Below are 25,290 nucleotides of genomic sequence, written 5' to 3'. Positions count from 1 at the left end.
TGGTTTTTATATATTATGGCATAGATCTGAAATGATAGACAAAATGTAAATGACCGTTTGTTCTAAAGTAATTCACTCATGACGCTTAGTCTATTAGTTTAGTCATTTACTCTTTTTGTTTGTTTTGGGGGACTGTAGTCGCAAACATGGTCATATGAATAACCGTGCATGAAAATTTCATATATACCCCGACCCACGGAGGGAGGTTATATCCCAATAGTGCCACTGCATAGGTAAACATAGGGTGGGTCAAGGGTAGCTAAAAATAAAATTATATTATAGCTTTGTCGAAATATACATTTACGCCTACCTTAGGAACGCAGGTCTGTCCTATGTGGTATGATGTATATATTTTCTATATTTCTTAATCCAGAGTCAATAAATATCAAGTCGGTAATCACCAAAAAATGTGAAATTTAAAAAAACAGCGTCAACCAAACCTGGTCCAACCAATATTCTGTCATCCCAGAACTTTTACAGGCTCGAAATGGCCCCACTACGAGAAAAACACACACGTCGCAACAGTTACAAACCGCAAGCACCTACATATATGGTGCCACGATGGATCATCTAAAGGATCGAAAATGGCCCAACTACGGGAAAACACAAGTCACAGAAGTGACAACACGCACGTACCTATATATCCTATCACGCGCCCCATAGGAAAACGGCATTGCGCTTCCGAAAACCTCAAAATCCCTACATTACTGCGCACAGATTGGCAAAGAAAGCTACTTAAGAGCATAGCCCAAATTAGAATCGAGCCACAGTTCACAAAACAAAATTTACCTGAATTGTTGATCTCGATGCATCAACACATTTGGCCTTCCGCCGTTTCAAAAAGCCGCCAACTCAATAACCGAAACGGCACACCTGTAATAGGTAGATAATGACGCTGCTAGTCACGTGCTCGGGTTCGTAGTAGACACACTCTGTCTGTGTATCTGCGTGTTACGTAAACGGCGCGGCCATCTTAGCGCTGTCATTTTGACTTATAATGATATAGGACATATGTATATTAGCATAGTTTTTCAAACATCACTAACCAGGACTTTTGATAATGTTTGGTTAGGATTCAAGCTTTAACATTTACGATTAAGTAAATCGAATTTTTCATGGTGTATGTATATATATATAAGGTTTAAGCGAATACACTTTAAATACAGTCCCCATATAATATATAGACATCGGTCGAGTTAATAACTGTTTTCTGGTAGACTTACTATTTATCAAAGATCAGGTCGGAAAATCCTCTGGAATCATACAAAATTCCTCTCACGAAGAAAAGGGATTCTTCAACATCACCTGTCCTTTTTGAGACTGTGAGGTACCATGGCCAGGACACTTCTGCATACTCACCCACACCCACTACTGAGGATATGGGGTATGACGATGATACTCCCTCTTATCCTGTTAAAACTTCACCAACAGAAGATACAGCTGCGTTCAACGCTTTAATTGAAAGGGCAGCACTAAATCATGATGTGGACATGCATGCTGACCCAGTTGAAGAGGACTTCCTGTTTGACACTTTCTCCACTTCAGAGAAATCTGTTAAAACTTTGCCAATGCTAAAAGGTGTCCTTAAATACGCAGGGGACATTTTAAAAGAAACCACTAGAGTAAGGGTTATTAACCCCAGAATTGAAAGAAAATACAGACCGGCGCCTGTGGACCCTATATATATTAGGGGACAGCTGCCATTAGACTCTTTGGTGGTCTCAAATGCTCGTAAGCGCGCCAACTCACAAACTACGGGTGATGCTCCTCCTCCGGACAAAGAATCTAAAGTATTAGAAGCTTCTGGGAAAGGGGTGGCTGCTCAAGCAGCTAATATCTGGAGAATTTCTAATACACAGGCCCTATTAGCCAGATACGATAGGACGCATTATGACACTCTAGAGCAACTGCTACAACATTTGCCTGAGGCCTACAAGGAGGGAGCAGAAATGCTAATCCAGGAGGGGAAACTCATATCCAACGCATCCATTAAATGTGCGCTAGACGCAGCAGACACCGCAGCCAGGGCCATCAACACAAGTGTCCTTCTCAGGAGACATGCTTGGTTGCGCATCTCTGGATTTAAACCTGAGATTCAAACCACATTATTGAATCAGCCTGTGAACCCTGATTTTTTTATTTGGTCCTGATGTGGACACAATCTTAGAAAAAATAAAAAAAGACACAGAAACAGCCAAGTCTATGGGTGCCTTGCAGTCCCAACAGTTCAGAGGAGGTTCCTTTCTTCGCTCCAGTAACAGAGGAGCTACACGAGGCCAGGCATCACAACAGACTCGATACAATAAAGGGAGCACGCAGACCACCTATAATAAAAATAATAGAAGTGGATACCGTGGCAACAGCAGCAAAGGCAGAGGACGAGGGAATAACAACACCAGATCCTCCGCCAATACTAAACAGTGACGCCTTGTCACTGCCCCCGGATCATGTAATACCGGTCTGGGGGCGATTACAACAGTTCCTGCCAGTCTGGAAGAGCAGTACCACAGACAGGTGGGTGAGACAGCTTATTCAGTACGGCTATTGTCTAGAGCTAACTTCCACTCCACCCAACATACCCCTAAGACACCGTCCTATGTCCGCAGAGCACATAGACTTATTGCAGCAAGAGGTTATCAGCATGCTGCAAAAAGGGGCCATAGAACTCGTCCCCATACAGGAACAGGGTACAGGGGTATACTCGCTGTACTTCTTAATCCCCAAAAAAGACGGGTCTCTCAGGCCAATACTGGATCTCAGGCCCCTAAACCAATACATCTTATCAGAACATTTTCACATGCTCAATTTACAATTTACAACAGGTTCTGCCATTGCTCACTTAGGGAGACTTCCTCGCAACACTAGACCTAAAAGACGCGTACTTCCACATACCAATACATCCTGCACACAGGAAGTATCTCCGGTTTACCATACAAAATCAGCACTACCAGTTCACGGTACTACCCTTTCGGGGTGACAACAGCCCCCTGGGTGTTTACCAAGTGCCTAGCCACAGTACCTGCGGAGAAACCATGTCCACGTCTGGCTCATCCAAGCAAAGTCAGTCCAGCAATGTGCCAGCCACATGTCTCGCACTATTCACCTCTGGCACAGCCTCTGATTCTCATTAAACTACGCAAAGTCTCATCTCCAACCCGCTCACGTACAACAGTACCTAGGAGCGACAATAGACACTCCGGCAGCAAAGGCACAGCCAAACTCTGCAAGAATCAACAGTATTCAATTACTGATTCAGAGATTCAGACCCCAACACTCGCTCCCAGCACAGGTGTTTATGCAGTTGATAGGCATGATGGCCTCCTGCATCTTCATAGTCCCTCACGCGAGACTACACATGCGTCCGCTTCAGGAGTGCTTAGTGTGAGAAGGTGGCCTGATATGCTGTGCTCACTATTCTAGTGAACACTATGTATCAGTCCAGCAACCCTTATTGATGATTGGTTGTAAGTCAACCTTATAGACCAGCTATCCTAGTAGCATGGATACGAGCAGTCTAAGGCTAAAGACTCGAGAGGGCGTGTTAAGCCAGCTGTTTACCACACATATACCCCTTGAATACCCAGTGAAAGGACACCACACAAGTGTTATGAAAATAAACAAGATATTTATTAAGAATCACAACAGCCCTGTACTCTTTATGAGGACAGGGTACTAAGCACAAAACAAAACTCTTACGAAAATACTTAAGTTAGCACAGTATATACAAATGCCCGAGGGGCACGGAAAACCATATACTCTGAAAGTGGAATGCGAAATTACTAGCAGGTAAGTACAGTACTAATAGGCTTAGCAATCGCTAGGACTTGACTATAGAACCTTCAGATTACTTATAGGAGGCCTAGGGGACTCGGGTGCAGAGTGTGCACTCTCACGCGTGATGCGGGACAAAGTCTATGGTAGCTAGTAATGACAAAGTTAGTGTTCTCGGGCGAACCCGACCTGGTAGGAGGAAAACGAAAGTGGATCCTGACCCTTGGATAGTGAGGCTATGCTGGGGCACCGAAATGCCGAAGTTACCTAGCCCAGGGGCTGTAGCTGCATAGGTCTCAAAAGACGTCGGGAATCCTCGTAGACGGACCAGGAGCCTGGAAGAAAGAAGTTGCTGGCAGGCGACCAGTGAAGAAAGTTCGATGGATCCAAGCCTGGATCGAAGGAAGATGACACCTGAAAGCAGAGGGGACCAAGTTCGAGACTACTAGCCAGTAGTCAGTGGGCACCAGGAGGGCACCGGATGGTAGCCACCTCGACTAGGTGAGTGGGTGACGCTGTGTTCGCAGATCTCACGGACCAGGAGGCGTTGTCGGCGACCAGGATGGAGGAGCGAGCTGTCCCACGATGGATGAAGCTGTCGGCGCCGCTGGACCCAGGATTGGGCAACAAAGCCTTGGCAAATTCAAGCCCACGCGGTGGACTCAAAATGGCGTCTGGAGTGGACCAGGAGGGTCCGGGGTGCCTCTCTTGAAGAAGGAAGCAAGGGCCAGTCTGGAGCAACCAGACCAGCAGCAGTGATGTCGTCGGGCGTCGTGAAGAAGGCCACAAGCCAGCCGGCTAGTAGCCACACAGCGCGGTGAGCACGCAAAAGCAGAAGGGCCCCACGCCGATCGTGGAGATGCTGGGGGGCTGGTCTTCGGTGCTGGAGCTGCTCAGGGTTGGGGCTTCTCGGACCCCAAAGCACTCACCAGTGGAGCACACGGTGGGCTTGTTGCAAAGAAGTCGTGCAGTCTTGGCGATCGTCGGTCCCTCGAGGTCTCGTCGCACTCACAGTTCTCAGCTTTGCTGTAGAGGTGAGTAGAGGTCAGAGGTGCCAGGGAAGCCGGGTCTCGTCGAGCTGGGTCGTCGGATTCGTGAAGAAGGACTTGCAGCAGACCGCAGTGTTCTTAGGATGGTGCCCGCTTGATGCAGGGTGACTACTCCTTAGCCACAAGGGAGAATCTTGAAGAAGGAAATCTTGATGTCTTTCGCAGGAAGTCGTGTCTTGATTCCAAAGATGATCTAATTTGAACAGGGGGCCCGCTCCAATCTTTATACTAAAAAAGGGGGCTGACCCGGTGACTAGGTCCTGCCTATGGGTGGGACTAGGAGGGGGGTGGTTACACCCCTCTGCCATGCCGGACTTTCCCCAGGCCAGGGGCTGGTGTGCCCCTGGAACTGGTTCTGACCGGCCTATGCGTAGTGAGCACCGGGGTTCCTCTCAGCAGTCACCTTCCTGTAAAGCCCTGCCTACCCAGGATACACAAAACCATGTCTGGGACGGTGCTTGCACCGCCCCTGACAGGAAACCCTTTGTCCAGGCTCCCCTCGCTGGAAGGACTCCCAGCTGCAGGGGGTCAGACTCGTGTCTGTGGTGGCAGCATCCATTTTGTGGAGCTGAGGCTTCGTTTAACTTTAACCGGGGTTCACAGTTACATACATGTCGTGTCCCTCTAGAAGGGTGGAATGCTAACCCCGTCGCCAGAATTGGCGAGGGGTTAGTATTCCAATTTGTATGACACCTTACTCGACATGTTTTGATAAAGCAATACCAAAGATAGCATTTAACCGCGAGGATTATAATGCACTTAAGAGTATATGGTATGCGATATCATGGAACAGCTATTAGGACTTGATTCCGCAAGCTGCAGACAGGCTCAGCTCATGCCAGAGCACCATCTCACACGATTCCAAGCACTCTGCCTTCAGGATTGTCAAGGCCTGCCATAGGAGTGACTGATAGGAATCTGTGTGTCCATTTTAGGGTTAGATATAGGTATACTATATCTACAGCAAAGGGTGATTACACGACTTTGCCCCAGCTGTCATGCAGCCAGTTGTGTCAAATTTAGGAGGCCAGCCAGGGGTGGCATAATACATGCTTCAGCCCCTGGTAGGCCCTGGGTACACCTATGCCCTGAGTTACAGGGTCTGATAAGGTGGCCCAGTACCAATTGGAAATGTACCTAGGGTACATGGAATCCATTTTACAGAGAGAGCAGTAGGCCTGGGGTCCTGATTGGCAGGGCCCCAGGTCGACTATGTCAAAAACCAGCTAAAACACAGGGCAAAAAGTTGGGGGCAAACCATAGTCAGGAGGTACCTTCCTACACAACCCCCCCCCCCCCCCCCCCCCCCCCCCAAACGAAAGGAGATAAGGCTATCCTTGTCCAGGTAAGCCTCTATTACCTAAGTGGCCATATAAGGAAGGACCATCTCTGGCTTGGTTTCCCCCTGTGTCATGGTCCACTAGGCAACCCCTCACCCTAAGGCAGAGGTCTTCAATCTGTGGGGCGCGACCCCCAGGGGGGTCGTGGAGTCCTTGGAAGGGGGTCGCAGATTCTGCCAGAGCACGCAGTTCCTGGCGGTGGGCTGATCGAGGGTGTTCATGGCGGAGCCGAGGTGTGAAAAACATCAAAGCCGCATTAACAAGTAAAAGGTCTTCTAAAGACCTGTCAAGTACTCGGGTGTGGCTGTGTGAGTGTGTCCCTGAAGCCGTTTCGAGCTGGGGAGGAGGAGAGGTGGGGGCGGAGGGGGGCTGGGGGAGCAGGCTGTAGTGTAGCCCTTTGAGGTCAATGCATATTGCGCGCCTGGAGCTGTGAGTCCCATGACACGTCCCCCGCCCCCAGCAGGGAGGCACAGAGATGCCCTCCCATGATCGGGAAAGAAGGAAGAAGAGCAGAGAGATACTGATTCCCCTCCCCCCCATGAGAGAGGCACAGAAAAGGTGGGTGGATGGATGGATGTAAGGATGAAGGATGGATGGATGTGTGAAAAGGTGGGTGGATGAATGATGAATGGATGGATGAAAGGGTGGATGGATGGATGAAAGGATGGATGGATCAAAGGGTGGATGGATCAAAGGGTGGATGGATCAAAGGGTGGATGGATCAAAGGGTGGATGGATGGATGAAAGGATGGATAGATGAAAGGATGGATGGATGGAAGGATGAAAGGGTAGATGGATGAAGGATGTATGGATGGATGAAGGATGTATGGATGGATAAAAGGTTGTATGGATGGATAAAAGGTTGCATGGATGAATGATGGATGGATGGATGGATGTGTGAAAAGATGGGTGGATGAATGGATGAAAGGGTGGATGGATGTATGGATGGATAAAATGTTGCATGGATGAATGATGCATGGATGGATGTGTGAAAAGGTGGGTGGATGAATGATGGGTGGATGGATGAAAGGGTGGATGGATAGATGAAAGGATGGATGGATGAAAGGATGGATGGATGGATGGAAGGATGAAAGGGTAGATGGATGAAGGATGTATGGATGGATAAAAGGTTGTATGGATGGATAAAAAGTTGCATGGATGGATGGATGTGTGAAAAGATGGGTGGATGAATGGATGAAAGGGTGGATGGATGTATGGATGGATAAAAGGTTGCATGGATGAATGATGCATGGATGGATGTGTGAAAAGGTGGGTGGATGAATGATGGGTGGATGGATGGAAGGGTGGATGGGTAAAGGATGGATGTATGGATGGAAGGATGAAGGGGTGGGTGGATGAAGGATGGATTTTATGGAAGTAAGGATGAAAGGGTGGATGGGTGATGGGTGGATGGGTGAAGGATAGATGGATGAAGGATAGATGTATGGATGGAAGGATGAAAGGGTGGACGGATGAAGGATGGATGGATGTGTGGATGGATAAAAGGTTGCATGGATGGATGAATGATGCATGGGTGGATGTGTGAAAAGGTGGGGGGATAAATGATGGGTGGATGGATAGATGAAAGGGTGGGTTGATGGATGTATGGATGAAAGGGTGGATGGATGAAGGATGGATGGGAGGAATGGGAGGATGAAAGGGTGGATGGATGAATGGATAAAAGGTTGCATGGATGAATGATGGATGGATAAAAGGTTGCATGGATGAATGATGGATGGATGTGTGAAAAGGTGGGTGGATGAATGATGGGTGGATGGATGGAAGGGTGGAGGGGTAAAGGATGGATGTATGGATGGAAAGATGAAAGTGTGGATGGATGGATGGATGGAAGGATGAAAGGATGGATGGATGTGTGAAAGTGTGGGTGGATGAATGATGGATGGATGTGATGAGGTCTAACAGGCGCATTTATGGTTGTCAAAAGATGATGATGAGGAGTACCAGTTTCTAGAAACTTTTCTCGGAAGGGGGTCCTTACCCCTAAAAAGGTTTTACAAGGGGGTCTCGGCATCAAAAAGTTTGAAGACCTCTGCCCTAAGGGTATCTGAGGGTCTCCACCATAGGGAATCTCTGCCTTTGGTGTGCCTTGGGAAAGAAGAAGGCTGATGCTGGGATGGAGTACTGACGTGAGGCTCCTCTACCTTTGGGCTCAACTTCCTCCAATCACCATTCATCATGTGTGCCTTTCTTTCTTTAGCTGAGATGCACTGAGCTCTCAGGGTCAGCCTCTGGCTACCTAAAGCTGGAGGCTGAGTCCCTCTGTTTGGCTTACTGGAGGGACAGGTCAGGTCTGGGTTTTTTAGGCCCCATGTTTGGCTGTGCCCAACAGTGTCCAGCTGTGGGAGGTCCCTAACTACTTTTAAGGGGGATCCCTCAGGAGTCTGATTTATTTTCACTTGGCTAGGTTTACCAGCTTCAGTGATCCTAATCTGTTGATTAAAGTGGTTCTTTTGGACAGGGGGCCCTTTGGGGTCCACCACTGGCCTCCCTGACCTCCACAGCCCTGGGCTGACTGAGGCAGGGTAGAGAGGTGCAGGTTACCTGCTCCAGACTGGGTCCCACCTGGGAAGGGTCCACTGCCATCAGGGGCTCTGCCAGGCTAGGCCTGACTACCTCTGGGGCAGTTCCTTCAACAGGGGTAGAGTCAGTTCCCTGAGGAGGCTGGCTCTCACCTAGTGTCTGGGAGGGGGAAGACTCTTCTTCCTCTTCAATGCTCTCTGTTTGAGTGGAGTGATCCATTGTTTCAGGCTTCACAACCTCACTATCTGTTTGAGTAGAGGCTGAGACCATTTCAACCTTGCCAACCTTTTCAGAAGGGCACTCAGTTTGTGTCTGGGCTGTGACTGTCACAGCCCTCCTATCCTGTTCTGGAAAGTCTGTCTGAGCCTGGGCAGTGGCTACCACTGCCCTTCCAACCTTTTCAGGGAGGAATGGTGCTTGGACTGGGGCTGTAGCTATTACTGCCCCACTAACCTGTCTGGATAGGCCTATCATTCTGGAGTGAGTTTCTTGCTCCACCTCGGCCCATGCTGAGAGTTCCAGGTCATTCCCCAGTAAGCAATCTACAGGTAGGTTATCTGTCACTGCCACTCTCATGGGCCCTGTGACATTACCCCAGCTGAGCTTGACTACTGCCATGGGATGCCTTCTCTTCACTCCATGAATGTCTGTCACCTGATAAGTAAAACCAGGTGTCAGTTGAGCAGAGGGGACCAGATGGTCAATCACCATGGTGATGCTGGCCCCTGTGTCTCTGAATGCCTCAACTTTCTGACCATTCACTATGACCTCTTGTCTATACTTTCCCAAAATGTGGGGTCCAGTAGTGAAGTTGGCAAACGCCATGCCAATCTCATAGACAAGAGTGTGGTCAGGGGACCTGCTAGGCCATAGTCCTCCTGATTGCCCAAAGTAATGCCCACCACATTCTTGGGGGCACTCCCACCACCTGGGGGATTACCACTAGTGGTAATAGGAGGTTTAGGAGTATTACTTGGGGGTATATTTCCCTTACTGCCATTTTTAGGGCAACTGGCATCACTTTTGTAGTGGCCCACCTGTTTACAGGTATGGCAATAAGGTTTCTTCTGTTCTGAAGGAGTGTTCTGGGACCCACCACCCTTGTTGGAGTTTTGGGGCCCTTGGAAAGTCTTCTCTGTGGATTTATCCCCACCCTTCTCTTGAGGCTTGGTTGATTCCTTCTTTTGGTCACCACCCTGGTTTTTAGGCCTGACCCTGGTTCTGACCCATTTGTCTGCCCTCTTACCCAATTCCTGTGGAGAGGTCATATCAGAGTCTACCAGGTGCTGGTGTAATAACTGGTTCTGACAATTACTTAAGATTTGCTCCCTCATAATTAGATTGTACAATCCTTTAAAATCAGTAACCTTACTACCCAGTAGCCAGCCTTCAAAAGCCTTAGTGGCACAATCAACAAAGTCAGTCCAATCTTGAGACTGAGTTTTCTGGGTGTCTCTGAACAGCAACCTGTACTGCTCAGTGGTTAAACCAAACCCATCAACCAGTGTATTTTTCAAGATTTGGTAATTGTTAGCATCCTCCACTCTTGTAGTGAGGAGCTTATCTCTACCTTTACCTTCAAAGGAGAGCCACAAGATAGCTGCCCACTGACTTTGGGGAACACCCTGTACAGTGCAGGCCCTCTCCAAAGCAGTTATCCATTTGTGGATGTCATCCCCTTGTTTAAAGGGGGGCACTATCTTATTCAGGTGCTTTGTATCAAAACTCCTTTCCCTATTGCTAGGTATATTGCTGCCACCAGTGGGGACTACCCCACTAAACTGTTGCTCTCTAGCAAAGGCAAGTCTCTCTTTGGCCAGGGCAAGTTCTTCCCTTTCAATCCTCAGTTTGACTGCCCTTTCTTCAGCTTCATACACTCTCCTCTGAGGGGAAGTCATCCCTCTTTGAGAAGAGTTGAGAGAGCCATTGGTTCGAAGGGATCTGTTAGAGCCTCTTGATAGAGACCTAACTCGTCCATTCCCAATGTTAAGCTGGCCTGAGAGTGGCCCCAGAGGTCCCCCAGTACCAATCTCATGTCTGCTTAAGTTGGACCTGGTTAGTCTGCTGACTTCTACCTGTCCCTTATCTGCCTCATCCCCTGACAACTCATCCTCATCCTCATCCTCAGCATCATCTGCCTCCTGGAGGGGATGGTCATGGTTATCAAAGGGACCCTGTAAGGAGGGCATACTCCCATCTGGATTAGGAGAGCTAAGAAGTTTCTCAGCTTTCCTGGCATCATAAGTCTCTAAGAGGCCAATCAGAAAGGGAATTGTGGGGTTAGACCCCTGTTTTAGCTTCCTGGAGGTACACACTTGTCTCATTTCCTGGAAGCTAAGAGCAGCATATTTGGAAGTGAGGACCTGTGGAGGGTCCACTGACACAAGGGGAGACTCAGAGTTTCCTCCTTTGTCTGACATGCTGACTCTAGTGTGGTGTAAGTGATGCACCTACCTACACTATGTGTTTGCCTACTGATCCCTTGCTAAGAGCTGCAGCCAAGGTGTGCTAAGCCTTGAGGAGCTGCAACAGCTGGTTCAGTAGAACTCAGAGTATTCTAAGCTAAGTTATATGTACCTGAAGTACTTATGTGATCTTTCAACAAGATATTCTTAGGATACGTGTGGTAAAACAACAGCAAGCTCAAATCCCAACCGCTGCTCACCAATGTGAGAAGGTGGCCTGATATGCAGTGCTCACTATTCTAGTGAACACTATGTATCAGTCCAGCAACCCTTATTGATGATTGGTTGTAAGTCAACCTTATAGACCAGCTATCCTAGTAGCATGGATACGAGCAGTCTAAGGCTAAAGACTCGAGAGGGCGTGTTAAGCCAGCTGTTTACCACACATATACCCCTTGAATACCCAGTGAAAGGACACCACACAAGTGTTATGAAAATGAACAAGATATTTATTAAGAATCACAACAGCCCTGTACTCTTTATGAGGACAGGCTACTAAGCACAAAACAAAACTCTTACGAAAATACTTAAGTTAGCACAGTATATACAAATGCCCGAGGGGCACGGAAAACCATATACTCTGAAAGTGGAATGCGAAATTACTAGCAGGTAAGTACAGTACTAATAGGCTTAGGAATCGCTAGGACTTGACTATAGAACCTTCAGATTACTTATAGGAGGCCTAGGGGACTCGGGTGCAGAGTGTGCACTCTCACGCGTGATGCGGGACAAAGTCTATGGTAGCTAGTAATGACAAAGTTAGTGTTCTCGGGCGAACCCCACCTGGTAGGAGGAAAACGAAAGTGGATCCTGACCTTTGGATAGTGAGGCTATGCTGGGGCACCGAAATGGCGAAGTTACCTAGCCCAGGGGCTGCAGCTGCATAGGTCTCAAAAGACGTCGGGAATCCTCGTAGACGGACCAGGAGCCTGGAAGAAAGAAGTTGCTGGCAGGCGACCAGTGAAGAAAGTTCGATGGATCCAAGCCTGGATCGAAGGAAGATGACACCTGAAAGCAGAGGGGACCAAGTTTGAGACTACTAGCCAGTAGTCAGTGGGCACCAGGAGGGCACCGGATGGTAGCCACCTCGACTAGGTGAGTAGGTGACGCTGTGTTCGCAGATCTCACGGACCAGGAGGCGTTGTCGGCGACCAGGATGGAGGAGCGAGCTGTCCCACGATGGATGAAGCTGTCGGCGTCGCTGGACCCAGGATTGGACAACAAAGCCTTGGCAAATTCAAGCCCACGCTGTGGACTCAAAATGGCGTCTGGAGTGGACCAGGAGGGTCCGGGGTGCCTCTCTTGAAGAAGGAAGCAAGGGCCAGTCTGGAGCAACCAGACCAGCAGCAGTGATGTCGTCGGGCGTCGTGAAGAAGGCCACAAGCCAGCCGGCTAGTAGCCACACAGCGCGGTGAGCACGCAAAAGCAGAAGGGCCCCACGCCGATCGTGGAGATGCTGGGGGGCTGGTCTTCGGTGCTGGAGCTGCTCAGGGTTGGGGCTTCTCGGACCCCAAAGCACTCACCAGTGGAGCACACGGTGGGCTTGTTGCAAAGAAGTCGTGCAGGCGTGGCGATCGTCGGTCCCTCAAGGTCTCGTCGCACTCACAGTTCTCAGCTTTGCTGTAGAGGTGAGTAGAGGTCAGAGGTGCCAGGGAAGCCGGGTCTCGTCGAGCTGGGTCGTCGGATTCGTGAAGAAGGACTTGCAGCAGACCGCAGTGTTCTTAGGATGGTGCCCGCTTGATGCAGGGTGACTACTCCTTAGCCACAAGGGAGAATCTTGAAGAAGGAAATCTTGATGTCTTTCGCAGGAAGTCGTGTCTTGATTCCAAAGATGATCTAATTTGAACAGGGGGCCCGCTCCTATCTTTATACTAAAAAAGGGGGCTGACCCGGTGACTAGGTCCTGCCTATGGGTGGGACTAGGAGGGGGGTGGTTACACCCCTCTGCCATGCCGGACTTTCCCCAGGCCAGGGGCTGGTGTGCCCCTGGAACTGGTTCTGACCGGCCTATGCGTAGTGAGCACCGGGGTGCCACTCAGCAGTCACCTTCCTGTAAAGCCCTGCCTACCCAGGATACACAAAACCATGTCTGGGACGGTGCTAGCACCGCCCCTGACAGGAAACCCTTTGTCCAGGCTCCCCTCGCTGGAAGGACTCCCAGCTGCAGGGGGTCAGACTCGTGTCTGTGGTGGCAGCATCCATTTTGTGGAGCCGAGGCTTCGTTTAACTTTAACCGGGGTTCACAGTTACATACATGTCGTGTCCCTCTAGAAGGGTGGAATGCTAACCCCGTCGCCAGAATTGGCGAGGGGTTAGTATTCCAATTCGTATGACACCTTACTCGACATGTTTTGATAAAGCAATACCAAAGATAGCATTTAACCGCGAGGATTATAATGCACTTAAGAGTATATGGTATGCGATATCATGGAACAGCTATTAGGACTTGATTCCGCAAGCTGCAGACAGGCTCAGCTCATGCCAGAGCACCATCTCACACGATTCCAAGCACTCTGCCTTCATGATTGTCAAGGCCTGCCATAGGAGTGACTGATAGGACTCTGTGTGTCCATTTTAGGGTTAGATATAAGTATACTATATCTACAGCAAAGGGTGATTACACGACTTTGCCCCAGCTGTCATGCAGCCAGTTGTGTCAAATTTAGGAGGCCAGCCAGGGGTGGCATAATACATGCTTCAACCCCTGGTAGGCCCTGGGTACACCTATGCCCTGAGTTACAGGGTCTGATAAGGTGGCCCAGTACCAATTGGAAATGTAACTAGGGTACATGGAATCCATTTTACAGAGAGAGCAGTAGGCCTGGGGGCCTGATTGGCAGGGCCCCAGGTCGACTATGTCAAAAACCAGCTAAAACACAGGGCAAATAGTTGGGGGCAACCATAGTCAGGAGGTACCTTCCTACACTTAGCACGACAGTGGAACCAGGCTCAAGGACAATTAAAAGACCTAGTGTTGGTGACTGGTCGCGCATACAACTCTCTGCATTGGTGGAACCCATAAAACCTTTGCAGGGGACGACCGTTCCAGGAGCCTGTACCACAAATAGTGCTGACGACGGACGCATCTCTCCTGGGCTGGGGAGCGCATGTCCTCCATTACACAGTGCAGGGACTATGGACGACACAGCAAAAGAAGATGCACATCAACCTGCTGGAACTGATGGCAATCTTCATGGCAATGAAGGTACATTTGTGCAACAAGGTCGTGTTGATCCGGATGTACAACAAGACTGCCATGTACTACATACAGAAGCAGGGAGGGTCACACTCTCCACAGTTGTCACATCTAGCGCAAAGCATGTGGAAGTGGGCCATTCAGAGGAACATATTCCTCATGGCCGAACACCTCCCAGGCAGGGACAATCAGATGGCGGATCTGCTCAGCAGACACAGCCACCAGATGCACGAGTGGGAGATGCATCCCTCAGTGCTACAACCGTACTTCCAGCAGTGGGGTCACCCAGAGAAAGACCTGTTCGCCACAAGGGAAAACGCAAAATGCAAAAGCTTCGCCGCCAGGTTTCCACAACCCCAGTCTCGGGGCAATGCGATATGGATGAACTGGTCAGGCAGGTTTGCGTACGCTTTTCCCCCAGCCCCGCTCATACCACTAGTGGCACGCAAACTGCGAAAACACTCGATGACTCATCCTAGTTGCTCCAACGTGGGCGAGGCAACTGTGGTACACCGCGTTCCTAGAACTTTCCGTGGTGCCTCATCAAAGGCTTCGATTAACACCCAGTCTTTTAACGCAGAGCCATAGAGACATTCAGCACCCAGATCCGCAACAGTTGAACCTTGCGATCTGGCTCCTGAAGTCATAGAGTTTGGTTACCTGAACTTGCCTCCTGACTGTATGAATATTATCAAAGAGGCAAGAAGACCTACAACCAGAGCATGCTATGTGACGAAGTGGAAATGATTTGTCATCTATTGTACCAATAATAACATAAATCTGCTAGATGCATCTTCTCAAAACATCATATGTTACCTGTTACATTTACATAGATGCAATCTAGCCTACAGTTCAATACGTATACATTTAGCTGCGGTGGCAGCTTATCTTCAGAACAGGCAACACCTTTCACTCTTCAGAGTACCTGCTATTAAAGCTTTTATGGAGGGACTCAAACGAGTGATTCCTCCAAGACACCCACCTTCACCTGTCTGGAACCTGAACGTGGTTCTAACCAGACTGATGGGACCACCTGTTGAACCTCTACACTCGTGTGAGATACAATTCCTAACTTGGAAAGTGGCTTTCTTAGTGGCGATTACACCACTTAGAAGAGTTAGTGAGCTACAAGCCCTAACTATTCAGGAGCCTTTCATACAAATTCATGCAAATAGGGTAGTGCTACGTACAAACCCTAAATTTATGCCAAAAGTGGTATCCCAGTTTCACATCAATCAGACTATCGAACTGCCAGTGTTATTCCCAAATCCAGATTCAGTGGCAGAAAGAGCTCTACATACCCGGGACGTTAAAAGAGCTGTCCTGTACTATATAGACAGGACTAATCCTTTCAGGAAAACTAAGCAACTGTTTATTGCCTTTTCACCACAGCACAAAGGCAACCCCATTTCTAAATCAGGTATAGCCAGATGGATTGTTAAGTGCATACAAATTTGTTATCAGAAAGCTAAACGCACATTAACAGTTCCCCCCCAAGAGCGCATTTCACACGCAAGTTAGGGGCATCCATGGCTTTCCTGGGAAACATTCCTCTAGAAGACATATGTAGAGCAGCCACATGGACTACCATACATACATTTACCAAACACTACTCCGTAGATGTACACTCCAAACAGCAAGCATCTGTAGGACAGGCTGTACTCAAGACTCTTTTTCAGGCTGCTGTAGCTGGCACGGGCAACCACCGCTAAGGGGGAGACTGCTATACATTCTACGCACAGATATGAATTCAGCAGCCCACATGCCTCGAACGGAATATGCTACTTACCAGTATGCATCTGTTCTTGGCATGTAGGGCTGCTGACACTCATATCGCCCTCCCTCCTCCCCGGTGCCTGTCGCAGCTGTAGCACTCAGAATTATTCTTAGCATGGACATCACTTACTGTATCATACTCCATCCCTGCCACTATGGCGAAAAACAATCTTAGGATGGAGAGGATGCCCATGCGCACTGTAGTCCGGGGGAGGAGCCACCTATCTCGTGATACTTCGAAGACTCTTCCAGGACAACAATGTGCAATCATCCGGACCCAACACTAGGCGGCGATCTATGCACAGATATGAATGTCAGCAGCCCTACATGCCAAGAACAGATGCATACTGGTAAGTAGCATATTCCTTCCTCCAGGGACAGAGTACAGGTAATTTTCTTTGAGGATGAATACAGGACACATAGGAGTGAAAATGGTCCACTGGTCCTGACATACTTTGGGTAGTAATCCAGGCTATGTCAATTTTTGGCTTTCCGGTTAGTGATGCAGGAGACTGATGAGATGTGCAAGCTTAGCAGGGTGTTTTGGCTATGAGCGCAGGTTACCAGATGTTTTCCTGTCAAGAGTGCTGTGGGGTTAGCAATGGTTTTACGATAGCAGTATGGACCTTAATCTGTCTAATGCGTTTCTCTTCCACACTCTCCTCTGCTCCTAGTTTGTGCTTGGAAGGAAGGGCGATGAAGCGGTCCCTATTGGAGGAGCATGGTCTCCCTCGCTAGATGGACCGAACCCTGAAACAGACCCCCTGACCTTGGTCCGCACAGCTATCCGCTGCACTAAAGCCTTGACTGGCATCGACCTGAGCCGATGTACCAACTGGTGAGTATTACTGTTTTCACAAGTGTTTCTGAGTGCATATCTTGTTCTGTAACCCTTGTTACTCTGGCACCAAATACCAAGAGTCGCTTAATTAACAATGCCATGTTGTACAGCCATAACTCCTTATTGAATTAACAATAGTTTACTTATCACAGTTAAAGTACACTGCTGTGAACTTTCAAAGCACTATGCTTTTGTCCTCCAAAGCTTGTTTGGGCAGTGTTCTTCAGAGGAGTTGAGTCGGTGGGAAGCCCTTGAGGGCAGATCCGTGAATTATGCCCTATTTTGCACAAGTTGGCTATGCTCCAACTAGCACTGCTTTGTGGTGGTATCCTAGTCATAGTGAGGAAACAGTCAGCAGCCTTGCTCGCCTTTCTCTGGTTCTCTAGGATGATGGTATGTTTAATGTGTTTAAGTTTGCTATGCTATTCTGCAGCTCTCGCCCACTGTGCCCAAGATTCAGGCAGCGTGCCCATTTCCAATTTCTTATAGTGCAAAGCATTTGCATAGATGTAATAAATCACCAGGTTCTTTGATAGCTTGAGCTGCTCCCAGTCTTATCTATATTTAGAAAGGCAGTGCCATTACCATGGCAACTGAATTTTGCTTAAACATTTCAAAAGCATGCAGGTTAATTTTGAAGAGAATTGATTGTGGATGTGTGCTGTTCGAATATGGCCTTAGGCTGCGTACACTGCATAACGTAAAAAGATAAATGCTTGTATCCGACCCACAGATCAGAGCAGGCATCAGTTGTGGTCAGTAATTGACTGCAACTAACAGACTTTAGATCTGATACCCAGCAAAAGTATTTGACCTTCCATTCAGTTGGGAAGCACTGTTTGGTGCACAGGATTTTAAGAGAAAATAATAACCAAGGTCTCGTTTCAGATCATCTAAGATAAGTACGTCTTCCGGTGACTGCCTCTCCTAGTCTTGTAACCGCTAAGGCAACTTTAGGAGCCTTCATTTCATTACATAGACTCTATATATGAAGAGGAGGCCTGAAGGCATCCGCCGCAGCTGGTATCCTGAGATAGGCTCCACTGCATTTTCACCATTATCAGCTCTGGTAATGGGAGCATTGTAAATTACCCGGAAGAGTGTAAAAGAATAACTAAAGACAAATGAGTTGGGAGCATTGTGAAAAATGGCTACAATCGGGCATTCAAAGCATGGCCATAGAACTTTCCACCGAAATGATCAAACTAACCACTACCACCTGTCAGCTGCTCAAGGAGATCAGCAAACATGCAACGAAGTACAAAGAAGTTAAAAGATGGGTATAGAGACTGTACTTTGTGGTGCGCAGAAAAGGGACGAAGACAAGTTTCAGTCTTGTAATGGCTCTAAGCTAATCAAATGAGTGGTGCAAACCGAACATTTAAGTTTGTTTTAAGTATCTTATTATATTCTCCAGCTGTTGTTGGAAAGTGCAGGGTTTACCCCATACACCGCATATTTTTTTTCACAATAACACAGATAATTTCTCAAATTTTTGATCAATTATGTGGTCACCAAAAGGGTATTTGCCGGGTGAATCCAGAAGTAGGTGTTAAAAAAGAGCAAGCAGGCTCTCCAAAGTATAACCTTCCCTGTCCTATCTCTGAAAAGTAAACCCAGTCCGTACTTTAATGCTATTTGAGATGTCATTTATGGTGACCTCTTGGCTTTTCCTTGATTTGCATATATTATGATGGCCACTACACAATTTTTCTAACATGTCTCCCCTTCAAATATCTCGACCTGGGGTGTTTGTGTTACAGGGATGTAACGTGCAGCAGTGAGCATCTATTTATTTTTATATACCTCCTCTTCCTTTAGTCTGTCTCGTGTGTCTGTATTGCATTAGTTATTGACCAATGCCCCCAACTGGGGCCTGTGTACACCCTTCTCAGGTTTGTTTTTCTCAACTGTCTGTCGTTCCCATCCTCTGTTTGCATCTACCTGGACCTGTCACCATTTCATGCTTCCCATGCCTGTTTATAGCCATGCTATGCATTTGTAGCTCTTTGATCTGTTTTTGCCTCATCCTTTACTTCAGGCTTCGCTTTGCCGAGCTGAGATACCTGCGCCCCAGACCCAGTCCCTGTGTTGAGAAGGTGGTGGTTTTTCTGCCAGATGTTTGGTCTTGTGTGCCATCTCTAGTAGAGTGGGAAGCCCTCACTCAACCAAAACGTACCGACTTGGAGTTGCAGCCGCCTCTTCCTCCATCACCAGGGGTTAAGCCACCCCTGCCTCCATCCCCCCCACCCAACGAAGATGAGCATGAGAAGGTAAGTCATAATTACAGTCTCCTGAACCGTGTCTTTTATTATTGTGTGATTTCTATGTGGTTATGAAGTTTTGTTTGATATTTTATATTTGATTTTTTTAGCTGGGAAAAGCGGCACTGGAGTCAATTAATCCAAGCCCCCCTGTGGAGCCGGCTATCATCATCCACTCGACGCGCACCTTCAAATGTACAACAGTGTCTCTATACGCCATGTCAGAATTCCGCAAGCAGAAAGAGAAGCTATCCTTTGAGGTAACAGGAGTTACTATGGAGCTGAGCCCTTGTGGGAGGGAACTTTGGGGCAAGAAAGGAAACTGGGAGTGGAAAATTGTAGTGTAAAGAAGAAGCTTTCTGCGATCATGCTTTGCACCTTCTCAGTGTTTCTCTGGCATTGCATCAAACAGAAGGTGCAATTAGAGTGCCTTCAGATAGAGATCACCAGCTTGTGCGGCTCCCTCTGTGAGAATTGCTCTAGATATTATTATAACAGCTGTCGTGGGACTGCCCTGACAGCATGAACCTTAGATTTTGAGTGCTATAGCAACCACGCTTTTTTATGGGACATGGTATTTTAAGCTGATTGACTGAAGTATAGAAAGAAAGCACGCTGCTCTTTTGAGGATTATGCCATGAAGCAGGACCACATCCTAAGACGTCTTCCCCATCTCCTGATATATTAGAATTTCTAAGTGTTCCTCAATAGAGCTATTTGCATTAGAAAAGAAATCAAAGAATTTGCACCATTTCATAGTTTACTTTCTGCCTTTTGCATGATGTATAGAGAATGCCACTATTTGCTTTCATACTAGCTCGAATCTGGCTAGACTATTGCATTTAGTATCTAGAAGCATTTCAGATCTATTTGGTAGTTAGTGGTAAATTAAGGATGTTTGTGGGTTCTACGTAGGTGTTCGCAGATTTATGATCAAATCAGATTTTAAACGTATCACATAATTGCTTTTCTGGTATACCAAGGTTAATTTTGGAAGTTAAGTTGTTATAGCTTTTAACACACGGGTGTTGCTCCAATGAGTTAGCTTAACAAGGCGATAGCTTGACTGAAGTGAGTTTTAGCTGAGAATTTTCTTGATTCTTAGAGGTTGTGTTCCTTTGAATATGTGGTGCTTTTCTCTGGCTATGTGCATTGGTAGAGATTGTCTTCCAGGAGATACTCATCAATAGTCATAAGCACATGAATATTCCTGCTCGTGCGCAGGGACCCCGGAAACATATAAAACCTTATATGTGGAAACATATATGTAGCTCTAAAAACATATACTTCTCTTCCAGGGGATCCTCATCAATAGTCATAAGCACTGAATATTCCCACCCATGTGCAGGGACCCCGGAAATAATATAAAATTATATATGGAAATCGCATATATCTAGCTCCACATATATGTATGTACATATATCATTTTTTCTCACACCAATGCAACCCCAAAACTGAGGCTAAACAATGTAATTACCCATACATAAACTGTATTTGCAAGGATATAAAAAACACATTAGGTCAAATAGCACTTGAACTCTGTTTTTTCATGAGCAAAACACTCCTAAATCCTGAGAAATTGCTAATAAATAGACATTGTTAGCTCACATGCTGAATTGTAAAGCAATAGCATAGAAAATTAAAGCATTTTCAACAAAAACTGGCACCGTGCCTTTAAGGCAGCCATGACCCCTGGCTTCCCGTCATGCCTCAGGGGTGACAGTTAGGTCAGTTGTTCTTTCCGGCTCCTTCAGTCAGGACCCTAGTTTCACAGGTCCTCCCTTCTTTTACTTTGTCAAAAATAAATTGAAATTCTTCATTTTTTTCACTTACACTCGACGTCTTTTGACTTTAGAGTGCTGGTGCTGCCTTTTTTGTTTTTCAGAAAAGGTTTATTTTTGTTAAAATGCCTTCACTTTTCGATCCTTGCCCCTCCTGTGGCAAAAAGGCCAGGACTGACACACACCCTGTGTGTATCCTTTGTCTCCCTGAGACTCATAATGCAGACAGCTGTCAGCATTGTAAGAACTTATCAAGGAGAACCCTCAAGGATAGAGAGAGAGAATCAGAATTAATGGCCTCTCTGAAAGAGGTAGGTCTCCTAAAAGGCAGCAGAAGAGGAGAACGCGGTCGATGTCGAGAGAAGTCCGGACCTGTTCTCAGTCTGCGTCTGGATCGGCGTTTAAGCTGCCTGCGACAGCGAAAACATCTTCGAAGACACATTCTTCGACGGCGAAGACTTTGGCGAATACTTAGGTACTTCCGTTGACGTCAACCAGGCGGCTTTCAACCTTGAGAGGCAGTCCTCCGTCGTCGCCGGGTGGGCATACGACGTCGAGGCAGATCACTCCGTCGTCGCCACAGAGATCGACGTCAAGGCCCAGCGCTCCGTCGTTGCACCAGGGATCGACCTCGAGGCAGAGCGCTCCGTCGACGCACCGGCTTTCAACGTCGAGGCACAGACGTTCGCCGTTGAGGCGCGCTTTGTCGACACCTCATCACCGGCGTTCGACGTCAGGACACTGTTCGTCGACGCCGCATCACCGGAATTCGACGTCGAAGCAGGTGGCTCTGTCGGCGTCCCAACGGCGTTCGACATCGAGCCATAGGTCTCTGGCAAGGATGGGTCATCAGTCCCCGGCGTCGAGACCGGCGTTGGGACCAACGTCGACACAGAAGACCCCTGTAAGGTCGACGTCGAGTTTGCGAACTCAGTCACCGGCCAGCGTCGATGCAGAGATCTCCAAAGTCGACGCCGAGACAGGAAGTGGCATTAGCGCCGGAGAGGCGTTCCAAGTCAAGGGGACGTTCTCCTATACGCTCAAGCCCACCTTCAAAAAAGAAGAGATTTTCTTCAGGGCAGTCGCAGCCAAGACACCAGGCATCACAGAGTCGCTCCAGATCTCGCTCTAGATGTCCCTCAGGAGAGGTCTCTCCTCCGGTGAGCCTATAGTCATCTCCCTCATGCCTCTCACCGGGAATCTGCATCTAAGACCTCGGACGTTGTGATCTATTCTTCTGATAGTGCATTAGAGCATTCAGCTAGATCGTGGCACGAAGAGGTGCATCCATCTCCTCCAGCACTTTCCCTGGAGAGGAGAGAAAGGCAAAAGTCGCCTTCCATCAGGCTGTCTCTTAGGTGGTATAGACCATTACACCACTGGGCCCCCGACAAGGACACAGCCGCTCGATTAACGCAGCAGGTGGATCGGGATCAACCTCCTTCCAGACCCAGAGAGCAAACGTGCACTCAAGCATGCGGAGGTCCAGTTCGAGTAGGGGAAGGGAGCGCAGATCTCCTACCACTTCCTCATGTCTACTCGCTCCCATAAGACAGCGGCTAAACCTCTGCTTCCCTTGGTTCCAGGGATAATAGAACCAGTTATGGACGTGTTCCTCACGCATTAGACCATAAAGTCAGTACCGGCGAGGATTCTTACAAAATATCGATCGCCTGAGGAGGATCAACTATTCCTCAGAGCCGACCCTCCCCGGATTCAGTAATCATCGCAGCGGCAAGAAAGACCCATGCCTTGGCATCTTCCTCCATTGTACCTCCAGACAAGGAGAGCAAGACGCAAGACTCCTGGGGATGAAGAGTATGCGGCACCTCTGCCTCCTTGCTGAAGGTTTCCAATGCGGAGATACTATTGGGCCGCGATGATAGATCCCTGTGGGATTCCTTGCAGCACTTAGTTGAAAAACTCCCTCAGGAAGATCGCAGGGATTTCGAAGAGATCCTTACGGAGAGCAGCCAAGTCTCCAACCAGATTATTAGCCCTGCGGCGGATGGAGCTACCCTGTCGGCGAACAGGGTATGTGCAAGAAGGTCTTCGTGGTTGTGCCTTACCGCCCTAAAGCCAGAAGCTCAGACACTGATCATGAACCTGCCTTTCTCTGGAACATCTTTATTCGGTTCACACACCAATGAGAAAATGCAGCGTATGAAGACGGAATTGGACACGCTAAAAGCCGTGGGGCTTGAAAAGAAAAAAGAATTCCGTAAAAGGTTACGCTCCTACAACAAACGATCCTCCCAACAGAGGGTTCAACCCCCTCAGTGGCAGAAGGGCCAAGACTAACAGGGACAGCGAAAAACCCAGTACAGAGGCAGGCGATCCTCAAGAGGCGGAGGTAATCAGCGACAAGGCAATAACTGCAACAAGGCCCAATCCAAACAATGAGTCCTTTCTTCCCCCAGTGCCGTTGACCACTCCAGTGGGGGGAAGCATTGTGTATCATATAGAAGAGTGGCGAGCCATTACAAAAGATCGCTGGGTGTTAGCTACGCTACAGAATGGTTATTTTCTTCGGTTTCAACATCAACCTCCCTCTATCCCTCCACTGCCAACATAGTCATCAGTTAAAACTCCTACAAAAAGAGGTAGCCACCCTTATCACAAAATCAGCTATCGAGGGGGTACCAAGTTCTCAAAGAGGGAAAGGAGTTTATTCAAGATACTTTCTGGTCAAGAAAAAAGGACAGAAAGCGGAGTACAGACCCATTCTGGACTTGCGGACACTCAACCTTTGTCTGAAAAGAAAAGTTTCGCATGTTGGCGCATCATCAATTATATCCACATCTAGGGCAGGGGGATTGGATGTTTTCGCTGGACCCACAAGATGCATACTTTCATGTACCAATAGCTCACAGTCACAGGAAATATCTCCGTTTCCGGGTGCGGACCTCTCATTACCAGTTCAAAGTCCTCCCATTTGGGTTGAAGTCTGTGAGAAGTTGGCCTGATATTCAGTGTTCACTATTCTAGTGATCACTATGTATCAGTCCAAACAACCCTTATGGTGATTGGTTGTAAGTCAACCGATAGACCAGCTATCCTAGTAGCATGGACAAGAGCAGTCTTCGGGCTAAACTCTAGAGGGCGTGTTAAGCCAGCTGTTATACCATCACATATACCCCTTGAACACCCAGTGAAAGGACACCACACAAGTGTTATGAAAATAAACAGTGTATTTATTTAGATCACAACAGCCCTGTACTCTTTATGAGGACAGGGTGCTAAGCACACAACAAAACTCTTACGAAAATACTTTAAGTTGCACAATTTACACAAATGCCCGAGGGGCACGAAAAACCATATACTATGAAAGTGGAATGCGGAATTACTAGCAGGTAAGTACTGGACTAATAGGCTTTGGAATCGCTAGCACTACGTTACTGAACCTTCAGATTACTAGTATGAGGCCTAGGGGACTCGGGTGCAGAGTGTGCACTCTCACGCGGGATGCGGGACAAAGTCTATGGGAGCTAGTAAAAGCCAAGTTAGTGTTCTCGGGCGAACCCGATAAGGTAGGTCGAAAACGACAGTGGATCTGGACCCTTGGATAGTGAGGCTATGCTGGGGCACTGAAATGCCGAAGTTACCTAGCCCAGGGGCTGCAGCTGCATAGGTCTCAAAAGACGTCGGGAATCCTCGTAGACGGACCAGGAGCCTGGTAGAAAGATGCTGGCAGGCGACCAGTGAAGAGAGTTCGAAGTGATCCATGCCTGGATCTTGAAGAGAGATGACACCTGAAAGCAGAGGGGACCAAGTTCGAGACTACTAGCCAGTAGTCAGGGGGCACCAGGAGGGCACCGGATGGTAGTCACCTCGACTAGGTGAGTGGGTGGCGCTGTGCTCTGCAGATCTCACGGACCAGGAGGCGTTGTCGGCGACCAGGATGGAGGAGCGAGCTGTCCCACGATGGATGAAGCTGTCGGCGTCGCTGGACCCAGGATTGGGCAACAAAGCCTTGGCAAATTCAAGCCCACGCGGTGGACTCAAAATGGCGTCTGGAGTGGACCAGGAGGGTCCGGGGTGCTTCTCTTGAAGAAGGAAGCAAGGGCCAGTCTGGAGCAACCAGACCAGCAGCAGTGATGTCGTCGGGCGTCGTGAAGAAGGCCACAAGCCAGCCGGCTAGTAGCCACACAGCGCTGTGAGCAGGCAAAAGCAGAAGGGCCCCAAGCAGATCGTGGAGATGCTGGAGGGCTGATCTTCGGTGCTGGAGCTGCTCAGGGTTGGGGCTTCTCGGACCCCAAAGCACTC

The 25,290-nt window shown here is 48.2% G+C and overlaps 1 protein-coding gene across 3 annotated transcripts in view; it reads left to right on the top strand.

Moving 5' to 3' along the window:
- Positions 1-25,290, top strand: part of CCAR2 (cell cycle and apoptosis regulator 2) — a 405,097-nt gene that overhangs the window by 200,673 nt on the left and 179,134 nt on the right. For all 3 annotated transcript variants that reach the window (XM_086943621.1, XM_086943620.1, XM_086943622.1), the window contains 3 exons: positions 16,813-16,976; positions 19,021-19,252; positions 19,354-19,503. In XM_086943621.1, coding sequence (XP_086799747.1) covers positions 16,813-16,976; positions 19,021-19,252; positions 19,354-19,503 — 546 coding nt within the window. The remainder of the gene's footprint in view (positions 1-16,812; positions 16,977-19,020; positions 19,253-19,353; positions 19,504-25,290) is intronic.

This window comes from Lissotriton vulgaris, chromosome 11, assembly GCF_964263255.1.
Source record: "Lissotriton vulgaris chromosome 11, aLisVul1.2, whole genome shotgun sequence".
NCBI classification, from domain to species: Eukaryota; Metazoa; Chordata; class Amphibia; order Caudata; family Salamandridae; genus Lissotriton; species Lissotriton vulgaris.
Note: the sequence above shows the minus strand (reverse complement) of the source record. Positions and strands in the feature narration are given on the sequence as shown.